General features: G+C 42.9%; 1 protein-coding gene across 2 annotated transcripts in view; it reads left to right on the forward strand.

The window, feature by feature from the left end:
* fndc3a (fibronectin type III domain containing 3A) overlaps window positions 1-26,202 on the forward strand; it is a 90,314-nt gene that overhangs the window by 35,785 nt on the left and 28,327 nt on the right. For both annotated transcript variants that reach the window (XM_083773056.1, XM_083773057.1), the window contains 7 exons: window positions 18,168-18,244; window positions 18,763-19,003; window positions 19,333-19,650; window positions 19,782-19,840; window positions 23,811-23,977; window positions 25,023-25,082; window positions 25,607-25,745. In XM_083773056.1, coding sequence (XP_083629182.1) covers window positions 18,168-18,244; window positions 18,763-19,003; window positions 19,333-19,650; window positions 19,782-19,840; window positions 23,811-23,977; window positions 25,023-25,082; window positions 25,607-25,745 — 1,061 coding nt within the window. The remainder of the gene's footprint in view (window positions 1-18,167; window positions 18,245-18,762; window positions 19,004-19,332; window positions 19,651-19,781; window positions 19,841-23,810; window positions 23,978-25,022; window positions 25,083-25,606; window positions 25,746-26,202) is intronic.

Below are 26,202 nucleotides of genomic sequence, written 5' to 3' on the forward strand. Positions count from 1 at the left end.
GGATTCCCCACCCACTCAAGTCAAAATAAAAACCAACTAAGAAGAAGGGGGGAAGTCCCGCCTCGTTGTCTGGGCCAGCCAATGGGCCAGCTGGGCCCAAACGGATCTAGAAAGATGGCGATGTACAATTCAAGGACTGACAGGCTTCATTTTACGTTCATGTTAGACCCTCGGAACGCTTTGTCCATATCTTTTACAGTCTTTGATGGAGAGAGAGGATTTTTGTCCAACCACAAAACAAAACGGCAACCAATGGGTGCGAAGAGGGGCACAACAACGGGCGGGACTTGACAAAGGGTGAATTGGGCTAAAGAGAGTACTGTGGCTTCTCCCTCCCTACTCTCTCTTTTTGTGTGTGTCTATCTTCATCTTTGTCTCTCTGTCTGCCCCTCTCTCTTTCTCTTTCTGTCTCTTTCGGGCTCTTTCTTTCTCAGTCTGTCTCTCTCTTTTTGTCTGCATGTCTCTCTCTCTCTCATTTCTCATCTCCACGGTGTGTGCAACGGCCTTTTGACTAGTATCTTGGCTTCACTGGTTCAGGGGACCACTAAGGGTCCAAATGGAGACTTAACGGGTCTGTGAGTGTACAAAATGGAAATCAAATGGACCTGTAATTAGGATGTGGAATTTCATTTGCCGATTATTTGTCACTCAAATAATTGTGATTAACGATTTAATTTAATTTCTGTCATTGAACATTGGAGTATTATGAGTTTGTCTTTGGCATTGCGGTGCATTGTGAGCATGTAGAGCGGCTATTTCCAAAATATTTTATTGTAAATTTTGAACTTGTGAAATGATACATTTAGCATAATGAGAACTTTCTACTTTCATTGCGTTAAGTACATGTTGATACCAATACCTTTTGTTACTATATACAAGTCTGGAATTCAAACTTTACTTGAGTAAAAGAAGTACAGAGTATATCTACATTGCAGTATTGATACTTTTAGTTTTACTTAATTAAACATGGGAGTATGTTTTTTTTTAAATTAATAATGGTCTACTGCCTACTTCCAGTAGCACCCTGATGGACTGTGGCTGCAGCCAGTCCTCTCCATCCATCCTTCCATCTGTCCTCTCATCAGTGTGTCTGCCCAGTGCTCCACTCAATCACTCTTGGGATACAGGCCCACTTCATGCTGCTTTCTCTAATTGCATGGACTTGGTTTTCCGTGCTTCCCTGTGTCGGTCGATAAAAGTGAATTATTAAAAAAAAAAACATCCTTCCAAATTGTCTGTTTAGATCTATATATCCAGACTCGGATTATCCAAATGTCATATGAACCACTAAGCCCTTTTTTTAAATAACGGAAAAGTGTGACTTGACTTTTCTGCATTACTTGTGTGGCAGTGAGAAGTAATTGGAATGGCATTCTTTACAGTGTTTGATAATCGGGCAGTTTAACCCATTAAAACTGGTAAAGTATGTCATTTTAGATTTTTGCATTGGCTACCAGTACACACACGTTGCAATGTAGCACACTCACAGCTTGTATATCTTCTATTTTTGAACATTTTTGAAACATCTTTTTGATTGTTAAAATAAATTATTAATAATAATAATTGAATAACTTTGAATTACGAAAACGTTTGATAACTACTGGTTTAGAAGGCATTTGTAAAATGCTCCTCAGGTCTTTTACTGTAGTTGGTGGACCTGTGAATGTCATATAGATACATGTGGTGTCTATAATGACGCCACAGTCAGAAGGAGCTAGAACATCCCTGCTGGTCCATCCATTAGGTAGACTTGTGTCTGCCGTGCGCTGCCAGGATGGCGCTGTGTTGAACACCTGCCACACTGGGCAGACAGAGATCAACCGCCCGTAATGCCCAGGAATTACACCCAGTGCTGCCTGTTTAACCTGAGGGTGATTCTAGTTCTACAAAATAATGCCTTCTAAATCTGCAGTTCTCAAACATTTTCGTAATTATTCAACTCTTTCAAGATTTTTCAGAAATGTTCAAAAATAGCAGATATACAAGCTTTCAGCTCGTCACTTCGTGCCATGCGGTGAGCTTGTAGATAGAGATGCAACCGATCCGATATTATATCGGGATCGGCCTCTGATCCAGCTTAATTAATGTATCGGAGATCGGATTTGACACCACCGATTAGGGTTGGGTGACGATACGAATACATCGTCAATCGCGAATATACGAATCCAATCGCCGAATATTTTTATTAGGCGATTTTTCGGGACGATTTTTAACCTGTAAAGTGTGCGCAACATCAGAATCAATTTGGGCCAGCAAAGTAGTAACAGCGGCCGGGTGGAAATCCCCTCCTCCCGTTATAATGGTATGGTCCCGACTCCCAGTCCCCGCAGCCGTGATGCTCAGTTGCTCACTGTGAGCCGAGGGAGCCGAGCCGAGGAAGGCTACTGTTACTGTACTGTAGCCTACATGTTGTTTACGCTCCGGAGTCCAGACCCATGCAGTTTAATAATATACAGTCACAACAGAATGCACACTGCTGTCTCGTGTCTCATCACAATCCCAATGCGCCACCCGTGAAGTTGGGGGGGGGGAAATAAAAAACAGGCTGGTAGTGTTAGTATAGATGAAGTTCAGTGTGTTGAATCAGTAGCTACACGCTAAGCCAACGCTAAGCTAAGCTAACGATCCCCGAGCCTATACTGTACTGTATAGGCTCGGGGATCGTTAGCCAGCGCTGCAAAAATAGACAGATCTACAAGCTCTCAACGCGTAGCGAACGGTGCTGCAGAAACAGGCAGGACGCGGCGCCTTCAGAGCCTGTGAATCAGCAGCAGCCTGTGGGCGCCCCTCTGAGCCTCCGACGCCGGGGAGGCAAGACTTCTCCAGGAGAAGTTACTAGGGCAGGCAGGCTACATGTTTAACACTGTCACCAGCCAGTGGTTGTGATGTTAGCTTAGCTTGCAGCTGCTTGTCCGTTCCAACTTCCAACTTCCAACCACTTCATCTAAACTTATTTCTTATTTTGTTACCCTGGCTGCGCAGTTGTTCTGCAAAAACAGACGGATCTACAAGCTCTCAACGCGTAGCGAACAGAGCTGCAAAAACAGGCAGGACGCGGCGCCTTGAGAGCTTGTAGATCTGGCTTTTTTGCGACATGCAGTGAGCTGTTCTCACTTTACTTTAATGACACGAATACATCGTCAATCGCCGATTTTTAGACAGACGATTGGCGATTGAAAAAATTTGGCATATCGCCCAACCTTACCACCGATACACGCTCCGATACAGGAGGGGGACACGTGTTTAATGTTTACTACAGTCCGTCCTGCACAGACAGTGCAGTGAGTGAATCCAACCTCAAGTATGTACAGACTTAACAGTATTAAAAGAATAAAGTTTACCCGTCGTCGCACGGATCAGTCAAGTGTGGTGGAGCCTATCATATAGCTGCGTTCTGATGTTGTTGATGAGATTGCTCTTGTAATCCATTCTTCTGCTATATAATAACTGCACACACGTGCCGTTTAGCGTGTGATTAAATATTTGTAACTTTATTATTGCCATTGGGAAAAAAGGCTGTTGTGACGATGATGATGATGAAGAATAAGCACGCGTCGTCGTCGCGGTTAAATCCGTCTTTATATAATTGGCTCAGTTATCAAACCATGACATTGTTGTCAGAAGCTCAAATATTCATTCAGATTGTAAGTTTAGTGCAATTCTTAAGACAAAGACAGAATTTGCAAACTATAGTAGCAACACAACACCAGCGCCATAACAAACGTCCTGAGGTATTTTTTTCTCCCCGAGTTAAGGTAAGGCTCAAGGCTTTTGTCACATAATAGCGCAGCTGATTCCAGCCATAACATTAGAGGTAAAAAGGTACCACGTGTATATAGCAATAATAATAATTACTATTAGTATTATTATTATTAACCATAGTATTAATTAACAGGTTACATGCAGGCATCACTTTAGGGGTAAAAATGTACCTTTGCACATAATAATAATAATAATAAACCATAGTATTAATTAACAGGTTGCCATTTCCTTAAGGTTTACAGGTTAAACACTTCTTATTCTTATTTTTACAGGTTAAACACTTAACCATAAACATCCCCTTTGAATTTAAATGTAAGGCATTTGTACAATTAATAAATGGCTTATTGAAAGTTAATACATTTTTTTGTATTTATTTGTTTTGCTATATAGCCTACAGCAAATATCGGATCGGCAAATATCGGATATCGGGAAATTTCTAAATTAATATATCGGATCGGATCGGAATTGAAAAATCAGTATCGTTGCATCTCTACTTGTAGAGCCTGATATTTTTGAATAGCTGACATGCTACGTTAACTACTTTTGCTGGGCACCCCTGGAACCCCTCCCCAAGACCCCTGGTGCAGAATCATTGTGAGAAATGCAGCACATCAACAGTAGAACATAGTAGTTGGTCTGTGTGTGTGAGTTGTAGAATACGTGCGAACGCATTCCTATACAGATCAATAAATGCTGGAGTGTATCAAACGATTAATGGTCGATAACTTGGAACCGCGTAAGCATACCTCAGGGTCAACATTCTCCAGTTAACCATTGATACTCCCTCTGGTCATGATTAAAAGGAAGCCTCCCATTGACACTCCCTCTGGGCATGGTTAGAAGGAAACCTCCCACACTCTTATCGCAGTCTTTTCTCACGATTCTCAGGTGTTAGTGACTTCAAAGATGCTCTGCAGAGGTATTGATCATGGCGATATTTACCGTCCAACAGACAATTAGACTTGTTAGAAGACCTTGAATCTCTTTAAACCCACAATGAAGACCAACAAAAGTGATCGTGGTAGTAATGCTGATTGCTTCAAGTTCTAGCAATGGTAATACAATTAAGTGATAACAATAATAAAGGTAAGAATAATCATAATGATAATGACGTCAATACAATACACAATTTGTAACGATGTTACTTAAATGGCAGTCCATAATAATAATAATGACAACAATGACAATCATAATTAGAAAATAATTAGTCTTCCTCTTGCATTCACATTCAAAACCCCTTAATTATCTGTGGTAATTAACCACAAGTATTCCGGTCGGAACATTAGACAAAAACAGCAGGTCTACAATGTTACACCAAGTCAATACTGTATATTTCAGTATTCCTTTAGTTATGAGGCAAGCAAGACCGTTTTTAGTGTTACAAGGGATACTAAACTGGCTTTGTGAAAACAAATTGTTGTGTGGCTTAGTTGGTATTTCAGGACCAACTCCAGGAGAGGCCCTGACTCTGGAGTTGTTGTTGTTTGTCTCTTATCTGTCATTGCGTGGTGAAAAACATCGTTTTAGCACATACACACAAAAGGTGGCTTCTTCCAGTGTATTACTTTTGAGAAAGTGAAATGGCGCGACACATGTTATAGTACCTTTAAAATATAAGTTGCACTGAAAGATGTGGCACAGAATAGCGATTATAATCAGAAGGCAGGCCCACTTAACCATAGAAGGCAGGGTTTCATTGATATTCAAGTTTAAACCAACCAGCCCGAGTGTGATTGGAAGACTTGACCAAAATAATATAATAGTAATATCATATATGTCTTGTTTTTCCTTTTTTATTTTTTATTTTTTATTAACCCATTCTGACCTGGGATCAGATTCATACAAGGTTTCCACTGGGACACACACTGGTCTGATGAACCCATTCTGACCCGAGATCAGATTCTAAAAATATCAGTCGTTCTTCGATTTTTACAAAAATAGCAGACCTACAAGCTCGTATCGCGCCACTCGGTGGCGCGATATGAGCTTGTAGATCTGCTATTTTTAAATAGCTAAAGCATAACATGATGCTGTCACCAAAATGGGTGCCCGGTCAGAATGGGTTAAGCGATCGATTCGGAAGCCCAGCTCTGTCATCAGTTCAGTTTCGAGGAACGCCACATTGTACAGGCTTCTTAAGTTCGTTCACCTCACTCTTCCTTTCATACCATTGGGGAATGCCTTTAATGCGTCACAGAGGCCACGAGGAAGTCATGGAATATTTAGCATTCAAAGTTTACGTGCACCTGACTCACAGAGCTATTTCTGTGTTTTTAAATTGTTCTGCTGTTTACAGAAAAGCTTTCTTCCTTCCCTCCCGGCGACACTGCTAAACCCTCTCATCACTGCCTTCCAGTGTTGCCATTGCCATGTCCGCTTACTAGGCATGTAACGATTCACGATATGAGGTTCACGATACAATTTTTCACGATATTTTTTTAAAATATATTTTAAAGAAAAAATTGTTTTTTTATTTTATATACTTCATCTTCCCCCCCCCCCCCCCCCTGAGATTTTTTATTTAACTACATTGCAAAAGAAGTAGCATTACTTTTGACAGTGCAGAAACATAATTACCTTCCTTGATGAGCATCAACGACCATCATCACCTGGGTACAGTCATAGACACACACATTTCCCTACAGTGCTCTACTACTGAAAGTGACTATCATTTCTCTCCAAAAGCACTTGAATATGATGGAATATGACTAAAGCTCACATTTCACATCACACACTAACCCCCTTAAAAAAATCGTCGGGATTACTATCGATATACGGTATATCAGGAGATGTCTCATCACTGCCTTCCAGTGTTATGACTAACGCCCTTACATCGCGTTACATTACATAACGTAATTACTATTTGCAGTAACTTGTAACCTAACGCTTTACATTCCCCATTCCATAACGGCCTTATAGTTATTGTGCGAGCGTTACCTGCATTATGGCGTTATGTCAACTTATGTGATCAGTGAAAAAAGTCTCGCCATGCAGCTCCGTGAGTCTATCATACAAGCGTCTCTGTGCTGCTGAAGTGAAGGGGCCGGGGGCAAATAAAGTTGTGAATCGATATAATTCAACTAAACTGCGGGAGAAACACAGATGTACAAGCCCAACACGCTGGGCATTGCGACGGGTAGATAACTTGTAGATCTGCTACTTCAAGCGCAGGAAGGGCGCATGCTTTTGACGCTCTTTAACTATGCATTCAGCAGCCAGTGACAGACTCGCAACACAGAAGTTGACAGAACACACGCGCACTGCAGCAGACGGAATGCACAGGCAGATCCGACACAAATTTATTGCACACATCTGTGCTTTGCCTTTCATCCACGCTTCCATAGCCTTTTAAATCTTATTTCCCATCCACGGGCACAAGCAACGTGATATCAGCAGCTGCAGCTTCCATCCGATCTGTGGTGGTGTTCTGCAGTGTTGACGAGGGAAGCTACTAGCTAGCATGGGAGCTAACGTTAGTTTCACTGTACTTTCCATCCCCTTCCCCAACCCCTCACATTCACACTCGCTGCTGCGTTTACACGGGCAGACTGTATCGTTGCGTCTGCCCGTGTTTAATGGTCAGGGTTTCAGGCAGGTTTCAGGCAGACCTGTCAAAACGATGCACTTCCCAAAACAGACAAAAAGAGACATGCCACCACCTTAGAGTATAGGCCACCACCTATAAATTCAAACCCACCTCTGGAATATTGCTATCTCATTCCACAGTTTTTCTCTAATAAAGTTGTTTTTATTTGTTTTCTCATGTTCTCCTTGAAAAGTGTCTTTAGTACTCAAAGAAGCTTTATATAAATAATATTATCACTATTATTATTACTACTTGTTTTATTGCCTATGCTTATGTAGAAAAAAAGCTCACTGCTCAGGTCAAATAGGCCTATTGATATGCGATTCCTATATTCGGTATTCGGTTTCGGACGTTTTTTATATTATTATTTTTTAAAGTAAAGTAAAGTAGTTACTTTCATAATTTAATGTAAAGTAAAGTAACAAATTACTTTTTTAGATAAGTAACGATAACTATAATTCCTTAATTTTTAAAAGTAACTTCCCCAACACTGATGCTTGTAGATTTGCTATTTTTGGATAATGTTCGCCCCAGAATATGGATGCTGAGGGGGTTTACAAGAGTGTACATTTTTTGGGGCATAATTTGATTATTTTTGCTGCAATGACTGACTGTGACGTCACATGAATGTTCATATTATCGTCCCATCCCTAGTGCGCAACGTGCTTCAGTTGTGTGTGCTCATGTGTAGAAAAACTAATGGGCTACATAAGCCCATGTGTAATAAGTGTTTGGTTTTAAGGCAATTTACAATTTGGCAATCTTGTATTTGGGTTTTACACAGTAAATGTGGTCATTGAGCAGCAAGCTGTTGTGTATCCCATTTTCCCTTTGAACTTGGCACTACATGCGTAAAAACGCAATATAGTTTACTGATGACAAGTAAAACGAATATTTCCCCCCTCCCCCCAGTGCAAATGTGACTATCATGTGTTAGTCAGATTTCAGTGAATAAAGACATGTTTTCAAATGTCATCCTACCGTTGGTCCTGCTAGGCTGTTTCATTTGTCACATCAGAGATTTTCAGGTCAAATCAAGTGTATGAAATTGTTTTGCACGCGCATTCCATCTCTAGGTAGGAAAGGGAAAGAGTGCAATAGCATCAATCGTACTGTCTTAAGTCGTTGCAAAACACATTTAACATGAATCCAATATATGTAGTGGGGGGCGGGGGCCCCTGCTTCATCTCTCTCAGATAAGGGTTTTTTGGCCTGAAAAATCTCTCTCTCTCTCTCTCTCTCTCTCTCTCTGTGTATATATATATATATACTGTATGTGTCTGGGTATGTATACTGTGTGCTCAGCTCTACCCCTCCTCCGTGGACATGATTAAAGTGCACCTCGTCTTTCAATCTCTTTATCTCGTTAAGTTAAAATGTGCCTTTATCGTCCAGACATGCGCGCTTCGCTTGCTCAGCTCAGCCTGTTGAGCCTCTCTGGCACTGATAAGTACCGTGGGTAAGGGTAAGACGTGCGTGTGTGGCATACGTGCACACACACACACACACACACACACAGATACCCACTGCAGCATGTCTCCTGCAGCATATAGTCTGCGTCGTGGATCCCATTTTTTGAGGTGCAGTTCACGAAAGCCTGAAAGTGCCAGGTGCTCTAAAAAAGCTTCTAAACACCCTAGTTGAAATTATTTCAACTCCTGGTAATTCAGCGCCTTATCACGCAGCTGGTGTTTCCAGCATAGGGTAAATGCGCGGTGCAGTAAATAAAAAACATGTACACTGCCCTCAGGGAAATAACATCTTGGTGGACACGGACCCTGGGTTCTGAATGTGGGGCTGCAGCCAAAGATGGTTAATTTATGAAGATCAGTGTTGGGGAAGTTACTTTTAAAAAGTAAGGAATTATAGTTATCGTTACTTATCTAAAAAAGTAATTTGTTACTTTACTTTACATTAAATTTAGATTTGCTATAGTCCAAAGTAATCTTGGAGACAAGTGAAACATTTTGAATATTTGTTGTGAAACTACACAAATCTGGGAAAGGGCTCACAAAACACTTGTAGATGGTGGGATCGTCCTTGACATGAAAATGTTTGACAACCACTTGTTTAAACATTAGGAAGCAAGCCCCAAATAAACAACTACACTTTATAAACATGCCGTGTCGCTTCTAATACAGTAAGCGGACATGGCAATGGCAACACTGGAAGGCAAGATACACCATCCCAATTGGAGCCGCTAAAGCCAAAATGGTACACAAAACCGCAGATGGCATGTCTTAGCTTAAGCACAAGCTGACATTCCACCGAACAAGTGTTTGTACTTTGTAGTTATTGTATGCACTGCACTGTATGTAAGCTGTAACACTCCCCCTCTCAACCCGGCACACTGGAGGTGGCGCACGGTCGGATAGACCATGTTGTCGATGCCAACTCCCCCACCACCACCCTCCCCCCGCAACGTGTTGCAGCGCTCTGCCTGTTTACACGGCCGGGAGAGAGAGGTGGCCCGGGCTTAGCTTTTTGTCGTTTGTTTGTGAGCTATTCGAGGCTCAGTCTGGGAAGCACACGCACACGTGACTGCGTGTGCCCCCGATGTGTTTTTGTTTTGGTGTTTTTTCTCTCTCTCTTCCTCCTGCAGCCAGGCTGCTTGCTGGAGCTGATGGCCACGTCAGCTCCAGGAGGGGAGGGGTTATGTGGCCTTTTCTGTCTGATCCCTGTCAGCACTCGTGCGTCAGTCTGATGTAAAAGAGCGTGGGTGGGTTTTCTTTGTGTTTTGATGGTTGTATTTTCTTCCTTCCCTCGCCGCCTCCTCCCCACGCCTATCCTACTCCTCACCCCCAGTATTTTCATAACACGCACTCCCCCCCCACCCCCCTACCCCCACCATCACAAACAAAAGTGTACAGCGTTCTGACCCGCAAACAGAAGGACTGCTGTACTGGTCTGCCGGCTGAGTTGCATTCACATGGCCTGGTTAGGCATGCATCTACGCTGCTGATAATAATCATGGATTTATTTGTAGCATGTATATAGTCTAGATCAGTGAGGTTAGATAGATGCAAAACTGGGCCTTTCACTATTTAAAGCCCTTTAATACTGCTTACTGCTTAGTTGACTGAGATCCCCCAGGGATATGTACTTGGCTCCATTCTGTTTCCCTCTTGACCAAATCTCCTCCAGAAAATAGTCAAGGCCCAAGGGTTCACGTTCAAGCCTAGTTTGATAATAATAAGGAAACGATAATGAACTGATTGTCCTGGTAGACCATAAATAATGATAAACCTGATTATAGCACCTGTCATACATTGAATGCTACTCAAAATACTTCAAAGCAGAGTTAGTACAGCGGCTAAGAGTAACGATTTTGTGATACAAGCGTGACATTTGGCATGAACATTCCTCTGGGTCATCTCTTTAACTTTGTTACCCAGGCCATCCAGGTGAAGGAGAGGAGAAAGGGGGTACTATAGGTACAGTATAATCCTAAAGGAAAGGTATATCAACAGCTTGAGTTGAAGAGAACGTCAGATTCTCTACGTGTGTGTGATGAGCATTTGTGCTCAGTGGGCAGAGCTTTCGTCTTTGGACAACAAGGTCATGGATTCGAACCCGGGCACCTTGAACTCACTGTAGCACCATGGCTTAAGTCCTGTGGTAAGTGATGGGAGCTGATGTTAGATGTGTTAACAGAGAAAAATATCAAATGGTGGAAGATGAAGAGTTCAGGTAGGAGATGAGAAAGGCAGCCAGAGTATGAAGGCCATCTACCGCTTGCCTAATTCCATGTGAATGCAGCATAAGCAGGAGTAAAAGGAAATGAGGGAAGAGTAGTGAGGGAGAAAAGTATTTGTACCGATTGGACATTAATACAACAGGTTAAGGTGACAGATGGAAATGTTCTAGCAAGCGAAGCCAGTGTGTTGAGAATATGGAACGTATGTGTCAGGACAGGAGTTATGTGACAGAAGGGTACCAGTGAGAGGGAAGATGTATTAGATGATAGTGAGACCAGCCTGCTGTACGGCTTGGACATTGTGGCACTGATGAAAAGGAGGCACAGCAGGAGGTGGCAGAATTGAGCTATAGGAGTGACAAGGAAGGACATTATCAGAAATCGGGTGGTGGGGGGGGGGGGGTTGAAAACAGGCGGATGGATTAAATGAATACCTGCCACTCAAAGAGTTAACTACCGTTTGCAAATGTTCAGAAACATACTATGGGAGTGCTATTTGGTGATTGACATCATAAAAGTATAGCCAAAGATAATCTGCTGAAATGCAAAATCAGTCTAATTCATCTTTGATTTTCACGTGCCCCGGCAAAGAGATTCTATATAAAGAGGCGACACTCTCATTAAACCCCATAGTAACAACCAGCGCCCAGTGCCTCAGCCATATTGGTGTGATGACGCAACTACCGGTTGCTCTAAAAAACATTAAAAAGTCATTTTCATTCTATTCTACTTCTAATATTATCCTTCTTCAGGACTGGTCTGTGTTGAACAGCGAAAAGGTATTAAAAATATGCATGCTACTTAATTATTTACTCATTTATCATATTTATGAATGGATCAAAGCTGAAATTACTTTAGTAACATTCATTTAGAGCAGACAGCAGAGCATATATAGTTATATGAGCAGACTAGCCATATATAACTATATGATCCAGTTATCACTGGATAAGTAGCGTTCTGACTACAGTTTTTGGAATTACCACTAGGTGGCGGGAGCGGCAAGGTGCCATCTTGGTGTGATGACCAAAGCGCTACCGCTGCGCCATCTAGTGGTGATTCCAAGTATTTGAGGAGTGTAGCCTCTTTATATAGAATCTCTTTGGCCCCGGTTTCTTAAGTCAAAGAGTGACCTTCAAATATTATTTGTACCAAATTTCACGCTTGTATCACCATGTGAACGATTCTCCCAAAATTTGGCTGTTAGCCGCTGTACTAAGTCACCACTCGCCAAAGTATGTTTGAGCGTTATTTTGGCCATTATTTTACTTTATTGGCAATTACCGATGACATAATCACCTAATCGCAATTTTTTGACATAATCACATTTTTGAGGTGCGCTAGCCCCTCCAACTTCTGGCTTTCAGAAATTATGTCATGTGTCAGACAGGTTTATAGAAAAACATTGTGGAATGAGACGATCTTCAAGCTCACGATGTGACACGCTTTGAGCTTGTATATCGGCTATTTTCACTATACTGTTTGTGTTATTCAATGATGTAAGTCATTTGTCATATCTTTCTTGAAGTCTAAAAGCCAAACAGAAAAGTAATGTTTTTAATTCACATTAATGTTTCTATGTTCAAATGGCAGAAACACAATTAATCGCAATTATTTGAGCGACAATAAATCATTAAGTAAACTGTCCTAATCATGATATCATTGGTAGGGGTGGGTTCAATTAATTGATATGGCAATTATCAATTGTATTCCTTTCCGAGTATCGTATCGTGCCATATTGATATGGCAGGAAATGCTGTGTGTGATGTGGCTTTCTGCCTGACAGTTACACGTTATGTATGATTAAATCTTTTGCATGTATCCATCAAAACATTATTATTTATCTTTTTCCTTGCTTTTCTGTTTAAATGTTATCCACTAAGTTTTTCAAAATTGATGATTTGGAAAAGTTAAAAATTCTCACTATATTTGTCAAAACATCGGTAATCGGGGGGCACCCACTGGCCTTGTGGTCCAGACGCATGCCACATAATATAGGCTCTGGCCTGAAAGTGTGTTCGAGACCCGTTCATGACAACCTTTGCTGCATGTCTCCCCCATCTCACTTTCCCCCTGTCCTGTTGATCTCCACTTGTATCTACTAATAAAGGCAGAAAAGCCAAAAACAAATCTTAAACAAAAACAAAACAAGAAAACATTGGCAATCGGTAGTCTAGGACTCTGTATCGTGATTCGTATCGATTGTGAGGTTGTTGGCAATATCCAGCCCTAATGGTCATTATTTGGAATCGACGTATAAATCGCTATATTGATATATGGTATCGTGGCCTCTGTATCGTGATACATATCTATCGTGAGGTTACAGGCAGTACCCACTACTATTCCTTGCCCGTCCATGTTATGGTGTTGTGTGCTGTCCTTGCAGCGTCTTTGTTCTCAGGCCGTGTGGTGATGACTCACCGTCCATCAGTGTATTGACTCAGCCCGCTCATACGGGCCTTCAAATGTCGGCCCTCGTCAGGTTTGAACTGAGAAATCCCATCAGTGGTTTTCCGCCTCTGCACGACAACGGCATTTGGGTATCCGTAGCGATGACTCAGTCCCTAAATAAAAGAAAAAGTAATTATTTAAAATAAAAAAACATGCATGGCCAGGGACCACCTGCAATACCTCCGGACCACCGGTTGAAAACCCATGCCTTAGTTGGGTATTGTGGGTGAATTGTCAGGGGCTGTTTTGTTTATTCGGTTATTTATTCCCAAAATGGCGACAAATTAAACTCATTAAATGCCAATTTTAAAAAATCATTATGGTCCGGACGGTTAGCTCAACCGTCTGGGACCTAGGCTGCCAAGCCAGCCGGACAGCGTGCCGCGGGTTCAACTCCCGAGCCCGACGGCCTTTGCCGCCCATCGCTCTCCCCCTTTCCATAAAAAATCGTTGCTGTCGTGTAGAAACCTCCTATTATCCTATTATCCATATTGTAACTTTATGTGGGTTTGTTTTGGAGGGCAGAGACTTTGATCGATACTGATCATCCCCCAATATCTTGCTGTTTTCTGATTTGAGTGTTTTATGTCAGGACGTGATGTGGCTCACTGTTGGTCTGCGGTTCCTGATAAGTACCATCAAAGTGCAGCCCTCAGTTGAAGAGAAGAACACTATGTTCCTTCCACAAAATGCATTTCTATTTTAGGCATTCAGATGATGCACTTTATACAGAGACGCTTAAAGGGACACTTCACCCTTTTTGCAAAAGAAATATATGTTAATGACGTTTAGAAGCTTTAGAACACTTTCCTGGAGATCTTTATGTGTGTAATGTGTGGTTTTAGATATTTTAGATTGTAGCAGTGAGCCTGTTGTCTCTGATGTCATGGACACTGGGCTCACTTCCTTCCTGGACTACATGTTGTCTCAGTAAGACAGCACACAAGGAGGAGCAGTGCACCAAAGAATTATGGGAATTGTAGTCCAGGAAGGTAGTGAGACCAGTGTCCATGACATCAGAGACAACAGGCTCACTGCTACAATCTAAAATAACTAAAACCACATATTACACACATAAATACCCCCAGGAAAGTGATCTAAAGCTTCTAAACATCATTTACATATATTTTTTTTGCAAAAAGGGTGAAGTGTCCCTTTAACCACAAGTGCTATACCACAGAATCAGTGTTGGTTCTAGTGTGACTTCAAATCAATATCAATTATTTCAAACCTTGCCTTTGCACCTCCCTGTGTACTTGTAGATTGGCTACATTTGTGAACATGCAATGTGACAAAGTATAAAATTGGCATTGATTTATGAAAAACAGTTGCAATAAAAAGATGAAATATGTCCATGAGTCCATATTTCACAAGGGTTATGCCGAACAGCAATGATATTATTCACTTTGGTAATCACATGAAAAGTGAACAAGTCACAGGCATCTAAAATTGCCACACATTTGCTCAACGCGGCATTTCGTCCGAGTTCCATTCGGGCGCTAACGGAATCTCCTACCAGTGCTGAAACTGGCTGTGCTAGGACTGGGTTAATTCTTTTTTTTAATGGGTTATTAAACTAGTGGTTTTCAACCAGTGGTCCGGGGACCACCAGTGGTCCTTTAGGGGCTGTAATTCTTGAGAGTGTAAAATGAAACCAAATGGACCCTTACAGGTCCATTTGGTTTCATGTTATGCTCTCAAGAGTTAAATTATTGTTAAACATTGCATTTATTAATTTACAAGAAGGCACACAATTAGAGAATTTAGATTTATTTTATGTTTGTATCAACGTTTGCCTCTTATATCTGCTAATCGTACCAAATCAATACTGCATGGAATTGTGGACAAAATCATATTCAACGACAACAAAATATTCGACGTTTTGGTTTTGAGAGGCTAAATCTCATCAAATGGTGGTCTGTGGCTCAAATGGCGAATAAATAATGGGCCTTGATATGAAAAAGGTTGAAAACCACTTTTATACTGTATGTGTTAACAGTGAGGTTGTCATCACACCGAAATTTAATAATAACCATTAGCAGAATAGTCTCATCTTAGCGAGAGGGAGATAAGCAACAATATCATTCATCATCCTGTTCTGGATGGCTTGGCCATCTAAAGCAAAACAGGGCTGCATTGAGTAATCCCAATCACACAGCAATCAAATTCACAATATTGACTGTAAAATACCCTGCTGTATATGCCGGTAGGAAAGTTGCAGCACCGGAGTCAATGGTGGCAGTCAATGAGTTGTCCCTTTAATTGAGGATTCTGCAGGTGTGTATTCTGTGTAAGCCCTCTCCGCTTCAGAGAGGAGTCGTTTTTTGTTTTAAAGGCCGCTTGATCACATATGCCTTCCAGGAACTGACATTCACATAGGGCTTGTTCCAGGTCAGTTAAAATGGGTTTTCGGAATAGTTTCCGTATACCCTGGTTCCTCGTTCCATGATGTCTGGAGTTTTGAGAACACGAACAGTGTTATCATCATCCTTGGTTTGGTAGTATGTCCACTCTGTGCCGAGGTGCATTTCCACGATCGCTTGTTGCACGTTTCTGTTCCACCTCTGGAAGGTGGAGCCTGGATGTCTCTTGTGAGAGTGGAGAGCTGGAAGGGGAGGGCAAAGTCTCCCGTTGCAACAGAGGCCAGTGTGTGCCTTTGTATGCCCACACTCGCTGATTAGCCACCCCTCTGCTCCTCTGTTTCTAAGTGTACGTTCACTCAGCATGAAGGAAAGCCCTCAGTCTACCGGAGAAGCCGGAGGTCAGTTTGAGCGCCTCTCCCTTGTCTTATTAATCTGGACGTCAGGCCTCCGGTGTTTCTCTCCCCGGAGGTGTTTTGGGAAGAAGAGGAACGTGTGAATGTGCGAGCTTGCCAAAGGCCTCCCTCTCTCCCAGGCTTTGTGCTGAGCTGTCACTTCTCTGAGGCTGAGCTAAGCTGCCGCGCTGGCTCCCCTCTCTGCAACAGAGGAACTTTGTTGTTTATCAGCACTTTTGTAAAGTTGTCATATCCTTGTGTTTGCCAGGAGTTTTTTTTTTTTTAACTTTTCTTTAAAGGGATAAGGGGGTTTATATTGCAGCTCATTCCCCTCGCAGGTATTTTCGGAATGGAGTTGTTTTGGGCATGGGGCAGAAAGCACTGAAAGGTGCACAGTACATCGGAGGGGTATTACTATTGTGGTATTGTTAAGTTTGTCTCAGAGATTTTGCCTGCTGCCTTTTAAACATCTGTTCATCTGCACACCAGGTCTTTAACTAGTCAAGCAAACTTGACTATCCCTATCATTTGGTTATTTGGCATCACATTCATCAAGTCCATTTGCATTTGTGGTTTGCTCTGTGTCACTGCTACACATGTTCCTTAAAATGTCAACATATGCAAGCGTAGCCTGGGCAGCATTCCTTTTCGGGTTTTCGGAGGAAAGCTTGGTATGTGTTACTAAATTGATCCGCTCGGGAGCGGATGATGTCGTTACGTCATGTTGTAGTCAAGTCATTAGACCGGAACCCTCTAAACCAGAGCATCCTTTCCCTCAAATCGGAAGATTAATACACAATAAAAGCCTTGATGCTGCGTAGTGCGAGTCACACTTTTATTGGGAAGGTTTTCTTCTTCCGGTTTGAGGGAAAGGATGTTCTGGTTTAGAGGGTTCCGGCCTGATGACTACAAAACAATGTATACAACATGACGTAACAATATCATCCGCTCCCGACCGGATCAATTTAGTAACACAGACCAGTATTTCAAAGTGTCTGTGATGTCATGGACACTGGTCTCACAGCTGGATTACTACAATGACCATAATGTTTTGCTTCAGTCACCCCGCCTTGTGGAGAGGGAGAGGGCTGACTTACTGAGACAACATGTAGTCCAGGAAGGAAGTGAGACCAGTGTCCATGACATCACTGACACTTTGGAATACAAAAATAGCTAAATACACGTAAAGTGTTTCTTGTCTCCCAAAAATCATTAAAATAAGATCTGGTTGCAAAAGGGGTGAAGTGGCCCATTAACAACTTCATCCCTATATCATTTGTCAGCCCTTTGACAATTGACGATATTCAGACCGCGGCCATCTTACCAGCAAGGTGCTAACTAGGTGCAACTTCCCATAAACAGCCCATTCATCCAAACACAAAAGTCCTATCTAATTGTATTAAACAACATCAAACTCACCAACATTGCAGCTGTACAGAAAGCTTGAATTATCCTCTTTCAATCTGTAAAGTTTTTCTTTCATATAAATCCACTGTAGACATGTTATGAGCTACTTCCTGTAAAGAAATTCCTTGCAGGTGATTTTCTTTCAATTTATTGGAGTTTGGAAGCACTCGTTTTTCATAAAGCAACCTCCTGCATTATGTGCAAATTCTAAACGGGTGATACGCAGGGCTGTTGAGTGATATCCAACGAGCGCTCCCAAACTGAATATCGTCAATAGCCGATCTACAAGCTCACAATGCGTCACGATGCAATGCATTGTGAGCTTGTACCAATACCTTTGTACTTTTACTCAAGTACATTTTTAATTCCGGACTTTCACTTGTATTTCTACATTTCAGTATTGATACTTTTACTTGACTAAAACATTTGAGTACTTATTTTCCCCCCACCACTGCAGATATCCATGGACTAACGAGACATTGTGCATTTGTGGTTGTGTTTCTCTTCTCCAGGTCCTGCTCAGGTTCCCATGATGTCTCCCAATGGTTCAGTGCCTCCCATCTATGTGCCTCCTGGATACATCTCACAGGCACGTCCCCCCCCCCCACACATTCAACCTGTTTGTCACGTATCTGCCCTGCTGTGCACTTTCACTTTAAAGAGATATTTCACGTAAAATAAAAACGTAATTTTGTCGTCTACTCAGGCTTTTTGGACCATCCCGGACCATTTTTAATTTGCTATTGCTGAGTTTTTATTTCATAAAAGCAAAGGTTAAAGCCTCAATCTGCGATTTTCCTCAACTGGTTGTGGCTGTACTGTACGTAGAACATCAGGAACATACTGTAGGTTTAGATTAGAACGATAATACCTAAACGTCATAATTATACATATTGTGCCAATTGTTTAGGAAACGGAATGCTGAGTGTACTGTATGTCTGTGTATGGCTCGGGGACGGATGGACTCCTGTCTTGCTGTTTGACAAATCACAGATTAGGACTTGACCTGACAAAAGGTTTCAGTCGTGAGATTCCATTGAGCCTTATTCCAAAGGCTTGCTAATGTCCCAACCCACCCCCCACCCCCCATGCCTTTCCCACCGGCAGGTCTTAGAGGAGAATGGAGTTCGCCGGGTTCTGGTCCTACCTCAGCAGCCGGAGTTCCACCCGGGCGGCCACTCGCCTCTGCACCACCCGCCACCCCACGCCCACCTGCCTGCCTTCATCCCACACCCTGCCATGATGCACCCGCCGCCCCACCTGTACACGGGCATGGCGGGCGGCGTGGGCGACATGGGCTCCCAGTACATCTCCCAGTACCACCCGGCTCACATCTACTCAGAGCAGAGTGAGTGGTCTCTCTCTGTTGCTCTCTGCATCTCTCTCTATCTCTCCCTCTCTCTTTCTCTCTATCTCTCTCCCTCTCTCCATCTCTCTCCCTCTCTTCATCTCTCTCCCTATGTCTCTCTCTCTCTGTCTATATCTCTGCCCCTCTCCCCCTCTCTCTCCCTTTCTCTATCTCTCTCCCTCTCTCTATCTCTCTCCCTCTCTCTATCTCTCTCGCTCTCTGGCCCGCCCACATTTATCAATGGAGTGTAAATTCTGCCTTAAATTCGAGCGTGATGATGATGTATTCAAATCAAATCAAGCGCCCCTCCATTTTTTTTACTCCTGCAGTCTCGGCAGATTCCCACGGCCAACATGGCCGCCCGCCACCGTTCGTCCACCGGGACGAACGGACGAGCAAAACCTACGAGCGTCTGCAGAAGAAGCTGAAAGAGCGACAGGGAGGTGTTGTGGGAGGTGTTGGAGGAGGCGGAGGGGGGCTGATGAAGGACAGCCCCCCTTCCTCGCCACAGAAGACGCGCGGCAGCCCCACCACCACGGCGGACATCCACAATGGGGTGGGAAAAGGACTGGAGGGCGAGCATGGAGGGCAGGCCGCCACTGGCTCCGACAAGCTGGCCAGCAGGGGCAAGAACGGCGAGTCGGAAGGTAAGGAAGGAGAGAGATTAGTCATAGTAATAATGATACAAACCGATATTTAAGAAGCACACAGAACCAATATGTTTTAGTGTGGAACGAGGAGTCAGAATGTAATTTCAGTGTTTGTCATGTGTTTTCAGTGCTGGATGAGGAAGCCCAGTCTCTACAAGCGCTACTGAGTACCATCCCTAAACCAGTGGTTAGTATTCCTACCCACCGTTTGCATCATATCTATCCCATAACATTTGATTCATCACATCTTTACAATTTAGGCAGAGCGGTGAGGGGGGGAGAGAGCTTGTTAACTTTTTCGCTGCCATCTACGTTCATAAACATAGCTAGGCTAACGGTACCTACTGGTGTTATCTACGCGTATGTTTGTAGACAACCGGATACTCCACAAGCTGAAAGGTAACAGCTTTGGACATACATTATGAGGTTTCCACCCGACAGAGACGATATGCACATATGATGATCACTAAATAAACAACTGGTCCGTTAGTGAAAACTAAGGTTCCCCTCCATCCACTTTTATGGAGGGACATACATAACCTGACGCTGCCAGATCCAAGAAGCTTGCTACACAAATTTGTTTCACAGCTTATTGGGATCTGGGATCGCGGAAGCAAATTCGATGACGGGGCTGTTCCTTTTTTTCAAGATACTTGGTAGATGATTGGATGGGACCGTCTGTCTATCACCGTGTGGGCGTGCAAACACAACCAATCATATTGACGTGTCTATATAGCTTCACATCCGGTTTCGCACATATCCCGCCCTTAGCTCACGCTGATTGGTCCGGTACGGAACGGATTTTTGTCAGCTCAACTCCGTGAGAGATCCCAGATGAGTGCTGTGTTGGGGAACATGGTTACCCAATACCGCCCTCATCTGGCAGCGTCAGGTTAGGACATACAGTAGGCTGACAGGAAACGGGGAGAGAGATGTGGGGGGAGGGGGGGATCGGGACTCGAACCCGCGGCACACTGCCAGACTGTATTACCAAGGTGCCTCACTTCTATCCTTTTCCCAGATAAGTTTTGATAAAAACGACGATGTTCACAACTCATAACTAAAGCATCGCTGGGCGCGGTTACAAAATGTACGTTTACGGGAAAGCTACAGGAAAGCTACTTAATGTTTGTGTTGGTTTGCAGTGTAATAAAAGATAATGGAAGTAAATTAATCTGTTTTTATTATGGATCATTAGAAAGCACTTAGTCACACAGCGAGCTGCGAGGGGTTAATAAACCGTGTATTGGAATTGAGATAGATCCGTAATCGATTTATAATCAAATCGTAGCCCTCTGAATCGGAATCGAATTGTCAGGTACCTAGAGATTTCCTCCCTAATGATCACACGAGCTGTTCATCCAGCCATTCATCATTTAATGTAAAATATGCTAATGTCTGTCATTAAGTATCCTATCAGCATCTCTGATGAATTATTGCTGACGGCTCCAGTAGCTAATGATTCAAACCTGCTGACTGCAGTCCATGGGAGAATATCTATTCCCAAACATACCGCCAAACATCTGCATCTGCTAGTCTTTCAACAGGATGGTCATTATTTCCAAGTTCTCCACCCCTCTCTGTCATGTTACACCAGTTATTTTGCAGCGAGATACAATGACTTTAATATAATATATAGCTCCTTCTCCAAAAATTTGAATATCGTGCAAGAGTTCATTTTCTTCAGTAATATAATTAAAAAAGTGAAACTTTCATATATTCTCGATTCATAGCACAAAAAGTGCATTTTTAAAACCTTTTTTTTTATCTTGATGAAATATTAGAATTTTAAACGAGACCACTAAAAAACTATGTTTTGCTACAGAAATGTTGACCATCTGAGAAGTATATTAATGTATGCAGTCAAAGTCTGGGCTACCTTTGAACAAATTATTTCATCAGTGGGGCATGGCATGGAGGTTATCAGCCTGTGGCACTTTTGAGGTGTTAGGGAAGCCCAGGTTTGTTTTTATAACAGCCGTAAGCTCATTTGCCAAATGCTGCTGAAAAAGGAAATCTGCATCTCCATAAAGCTTGTGAAAGTGAAACACCGGTATTTAAAACCTTTTTTTTTATCTTGATGATTATAGCATACAGCTCATGAAAATAAAAAAGAAGCACCATGTGCTCTAAAATCTCCTGGTAGATGGCTGTGATACTTTTCAGATGGTCGACATTTCTCGATTAGAAATCATTTATTTTGTGGTCTCGATTTTCATGAGCTGTATGCCATAATCATCAAGATAAAAAATAACCATTTTAAATACTTCACTTTATGCGCAAGGATTGAGAATATATGAAAATTTAACTTTTTGAATTATATTACAGAAGAAAATGAAAACTTTCACAATATGATACTATCATTGCTAACTTTTCATACCGTGTATAAAAAGTTATTCTCAGCACTCCACCCACGTGCATCGTTGTGTGTTAGCACCATCCCAGTGAGATACTTTTCTCAGATAACCAGACACCTATGTGACCATTGTTGTTATATGATGATATTTTTGGGGCTTTTCTGCCTTTATTGATGTTATACAGTCAGCGGAGATAGACAAACAGGGCAGCAAAGGTTGGTCACTGGGGTTGGGATTTGAACCTGCAACACACTGTCAGGCTGCATTAGAGAATGGTATGCGCCTGTACCGCTAGTCCAGCTGTGTTGTTAAGTAGTCTGATGGGTGGGCTGTGTGCATTCGTTTTTTTTATTGGATCAGTGAAACTGATGTAATATGTTCCTAATTATCACAAAGAATGTTCATTAGAAAAGGTTTCTCAGGTCATACATAGAGCTAATGTTATTCTAGTTCAGTCTTCTGTGAATCGCCTTTGTCTGTTTTGTGTTCATGGAGCTGATTGCACAGCTGTGCTCGGAGCAATATAAGAGGCGTTCGATCTGTGAAGGCCAGTTTTAGATGTTCCCAGTTGAGCTAGTAGAAATGAAACGCCATTGACCTTATATAAGATGTGATTTGTATTTTGTACCACTCCTCACCCCCGCCAAGGTCCGTGGGCTCCTTGTAAAAGTACGAAAACAAGTGTTTTTGAAAGGTTGTCGGGGGAAATGGTGAAACATGAAATGACATCGAAGGGTTTGCTTTCACGTCACATCACGATGGTGAAGCGGAGTTTGATGTGAACCGTCGGGAGGTGCAGAGTAGGTACTGGGCCCCTGGGACGGAGACGCGCACAACACACACTTGACCCGGTTGAGTTCAAATTGCTCCCGCAGCATGGAAGAGGGCGAGCAATTTTTAACACACACACACACACACACACACACACACACACACTCCCCATCCCTCTGGAAGGTGTTTTCACCACCCGATAACGATGTTGCCGTCTAAACGGATGGCACGTCTGCTATTTTATTTAGCTGTTTTCTCTACAGTGGACTTTTGTCTTTTAACAGATATGCAGAAGTGTAGCTTTTCGACGGAAATCGCCGTTTTTAAGCCAAATGGGGCACCTGTGTGATTCATGCAAATCCGTTGAGAAATGTATTTTTGAGGGACGCCAGCCCCTCCTATACAAAGGTTAAATGTTTGTCTTTAGTTCAATGTTTGTTTTGCAAACACCATTGACAATGAAGGGAAAATGTATGTCATAATGTCCCTCATTACGTCATATTGTCTCTTTATTGTTAATGGCGTTTAATGTTTGTGTCGGCACAGTTTGTTTTACATCACCATTACCTAATCAACATGAGTTAGACTTTAATATATTAGCGCCCCTCACTTCACACGGGTGTGATTTTTGGTGTTGGGGCACCCGGATCAACTAGATCTCAACTAGACATCACGCTGCCATAGAGTTAGCCAGAGTGTGGAGTTAGCATGCACACCATAGAATAATAAAAGGATAGAGACCGAACTGGAGCGTTAATTTCGATGGGTTGTGACATTGGAGATTTGCAATTTTCGACACACGACCCGTCGTACAACCTAAAATAAATGTGGGCTAAGAAGATTTTAGAAGACGACGATGTGCGCAATCTTAGTATACTATTTCACACGTTATTGTAGGCTATTATTATTATTTTAAAACCTCTATACAGTATAGCATAATTTAGCATTTTAGACGGGAATTCACGGTCAAATACATGTAATGTCATGAACGTGAGGCATTGAACTCACCCAGACACCTCTACTGCCTAGGTGTCGGACATCCAGGCCAGAGGGTTGTCGCTGAGTTGGAGCGCCCCCACCAGGCCAGAGAGTAAGGAAGGCTGCGCAGACGATGACGCCAGCCCCCCGGAAGCCTTCAGCTACGAGGTCTGCATCTCCGTCAGCGGAAAAGACGGGAAGTACAAGGGCACGTACAGGTGAGCGGGAGCCATCGAGCCTGAATCCATCCAGTGGGGCAACGTCGTACATTAAGAGTCACAAGAGGCTGAACAGCAAGTAGCTGTACTCCACTGCTGAGTTTAGGGTTGCCAATCCATCGTGGTGCATCCGGCTTGGACGAGCGTCTAGATACAAACACACATGCGTCTTCCATGGGCTACGGTGTCGGCGCCTGTTAGCGGGGAATGTTGCATGGGAGCAGTAAGACTCCCGGTGGGTGCTACTCGCTGGCAGGTGAGTCAGTACCGCAGTCGCAAAGAGGGGTTGTCCAAAGCATAATGTTGCTTGTTTGCTTCTTGAGTTAGCATTCCCCAAACCAACAGTAGAGGTTGGCATGGCACTGCCAGCGATTATGCACATAAAGTAGGAGGAACTGGCATAATGACGAAGAGAGAAATTGGGAGAGAAATTTAAAAGATCAAAAGTAGTTAAAAAAATAACTTATGAGGCCTACATAGCAATTAGTATCATTAATTTAATGTGGCCTATGAGCTGGTGTTTAAATGGAATTAAACCACTATACATAAAGTAAATAATTTAATGTGACAACGGATTACCGCTGTACCCTGAAATTCAAGTGGCCGATTAGGGAGATGTGTGACAGTGTTCATCTCCGCCTTAAACACTGCACCACATTTAAATGCCTGGCACTCACGTCTCAACCAGGCGTTGACGCGACCGCGATGGAAATGAAAGTTCACTGTTGCTAGAAAGAGAGCATGGACCTGTGTTGTGTTGACAGCTGTTTGTTTTGACACGCCCCTTTGGTGACGGACCAGATGTGAAACGGGACCGGCTGATTGACACTCGCGACGCACCTATCCGACCAGTCAGTCGAGGCAACTTGACTCGCTTTCCAATTTGCCGGGCTGTAGTCTTATTAGTAATTACTGCCGGAGTTTCCCTTGAACAGAACTGGGTTCTCAACCTGGCTCTCGCAATGTCTGAAGATGAGTCATAGACCATTCCTTTTGGTAATCTAAGTTCTTTCTCTCTTTTGTTTGGAATTATTTTCCTTTGCAGTGGAGAAGATCTAAGTGCAACATTAGAAGACCTTCGACCAGCAACAGACTATCACATCAGGTTGGCGTATAATCCAAACGTTGATGTCAGGGTTCATACCGCTGATGCAAAGCCTTGACTTTTTTCGGGTGTCATTACAGGCAAACTATAGTAGTAGTAATAATAATAATAATAATAGCAAAAATAGCAGCTCCACAAGCTACTTTTGCTTTTTTTCCATTTTGAATATACCATGTACTGTATGCTTTTGTGTGACACTGTAGTGTGATCAAGTAGAGCGTTAATAAAATAAAGAGGTTTCTGCCCGACGGCAACAATGTCATTACTTTTGGGCAGAAACCTTGTATGTCCAAAACCATTACCTTCCACAAAATGGAGAAAAGAGTGTGTATTTAAATTATTTTTCATATCTGCCTGGTGAAATTCTTGATTACGAAGCCTAAAAGGCAAACGGAAATGTAATTTGATTCATATGTTCCAGTGTTCAATGACAAAAATACAATATTAATCTCCATGTAAAATGTCATGATCGTGCTGGCCCTAACCACCAACGTGTCTTCCCCCCCCCCCCCCCCCCCCACCAGGGTCCTGGCCATGTGTAACTGTTTACAGGGGAGCCCCTCGGAGGCGGTGAGCTTCACTACACTTAGCTGTGAACCAGAAGCCCCCAACGCACCGAGGAAGGCCAGTGGGAACAAGAGTACCCTGGTCCTCCAGTGGAAGGTACACAACATGCACGTTCAGCATTGTTCATCCTCTAATACAATTTACAATTTAGGCATTTAGCAGACGCTCTTAATCCAGAGCTATTTACATTAAGCAATAATAAAAAAGCATGGGAATACATCACATAAAAAGCATTTATCATGAAACATGCGTAAGCTAACAAATGGATTCTGCCCTCCCTCAATACTGAAGCTAACTAAACACAACATGCACCGCCGTTCTGCAGCGTGACTCCCCGACACTTCCTGCTCCTTCTCTCCTCCCCCTCTCCGGAGGTGTGTGTAAATGGGCGTGCGTGTGAAGTTTGAGTGACAGGTTCTAGGTTGCTCTTGAGTCTTAAAATGACGGTGGCTCCAAACGGATCGCCACCGTTTTGGTCATTATCTCTGGAACGCAAGGTTCTCTGCTCCACGGGCCGGAAGTGGCCCGCGGGCCGGAGTTTGAGTTTCACTGA

The sequence above is a fragment of the Protomyctophum parallelum genome, assembly GCF_964188405.1.
Source record: "Protomyctophum parallelum genome assembly, chromosome: 9".
Taxonomy (NCBI): domain Eukaryota; kingdom Metazoa; phylum Chordata; class Actinopteri; order Myctophiformes; family Myctophidae; genus Protomyctophum; species Protomyctophum parallelum.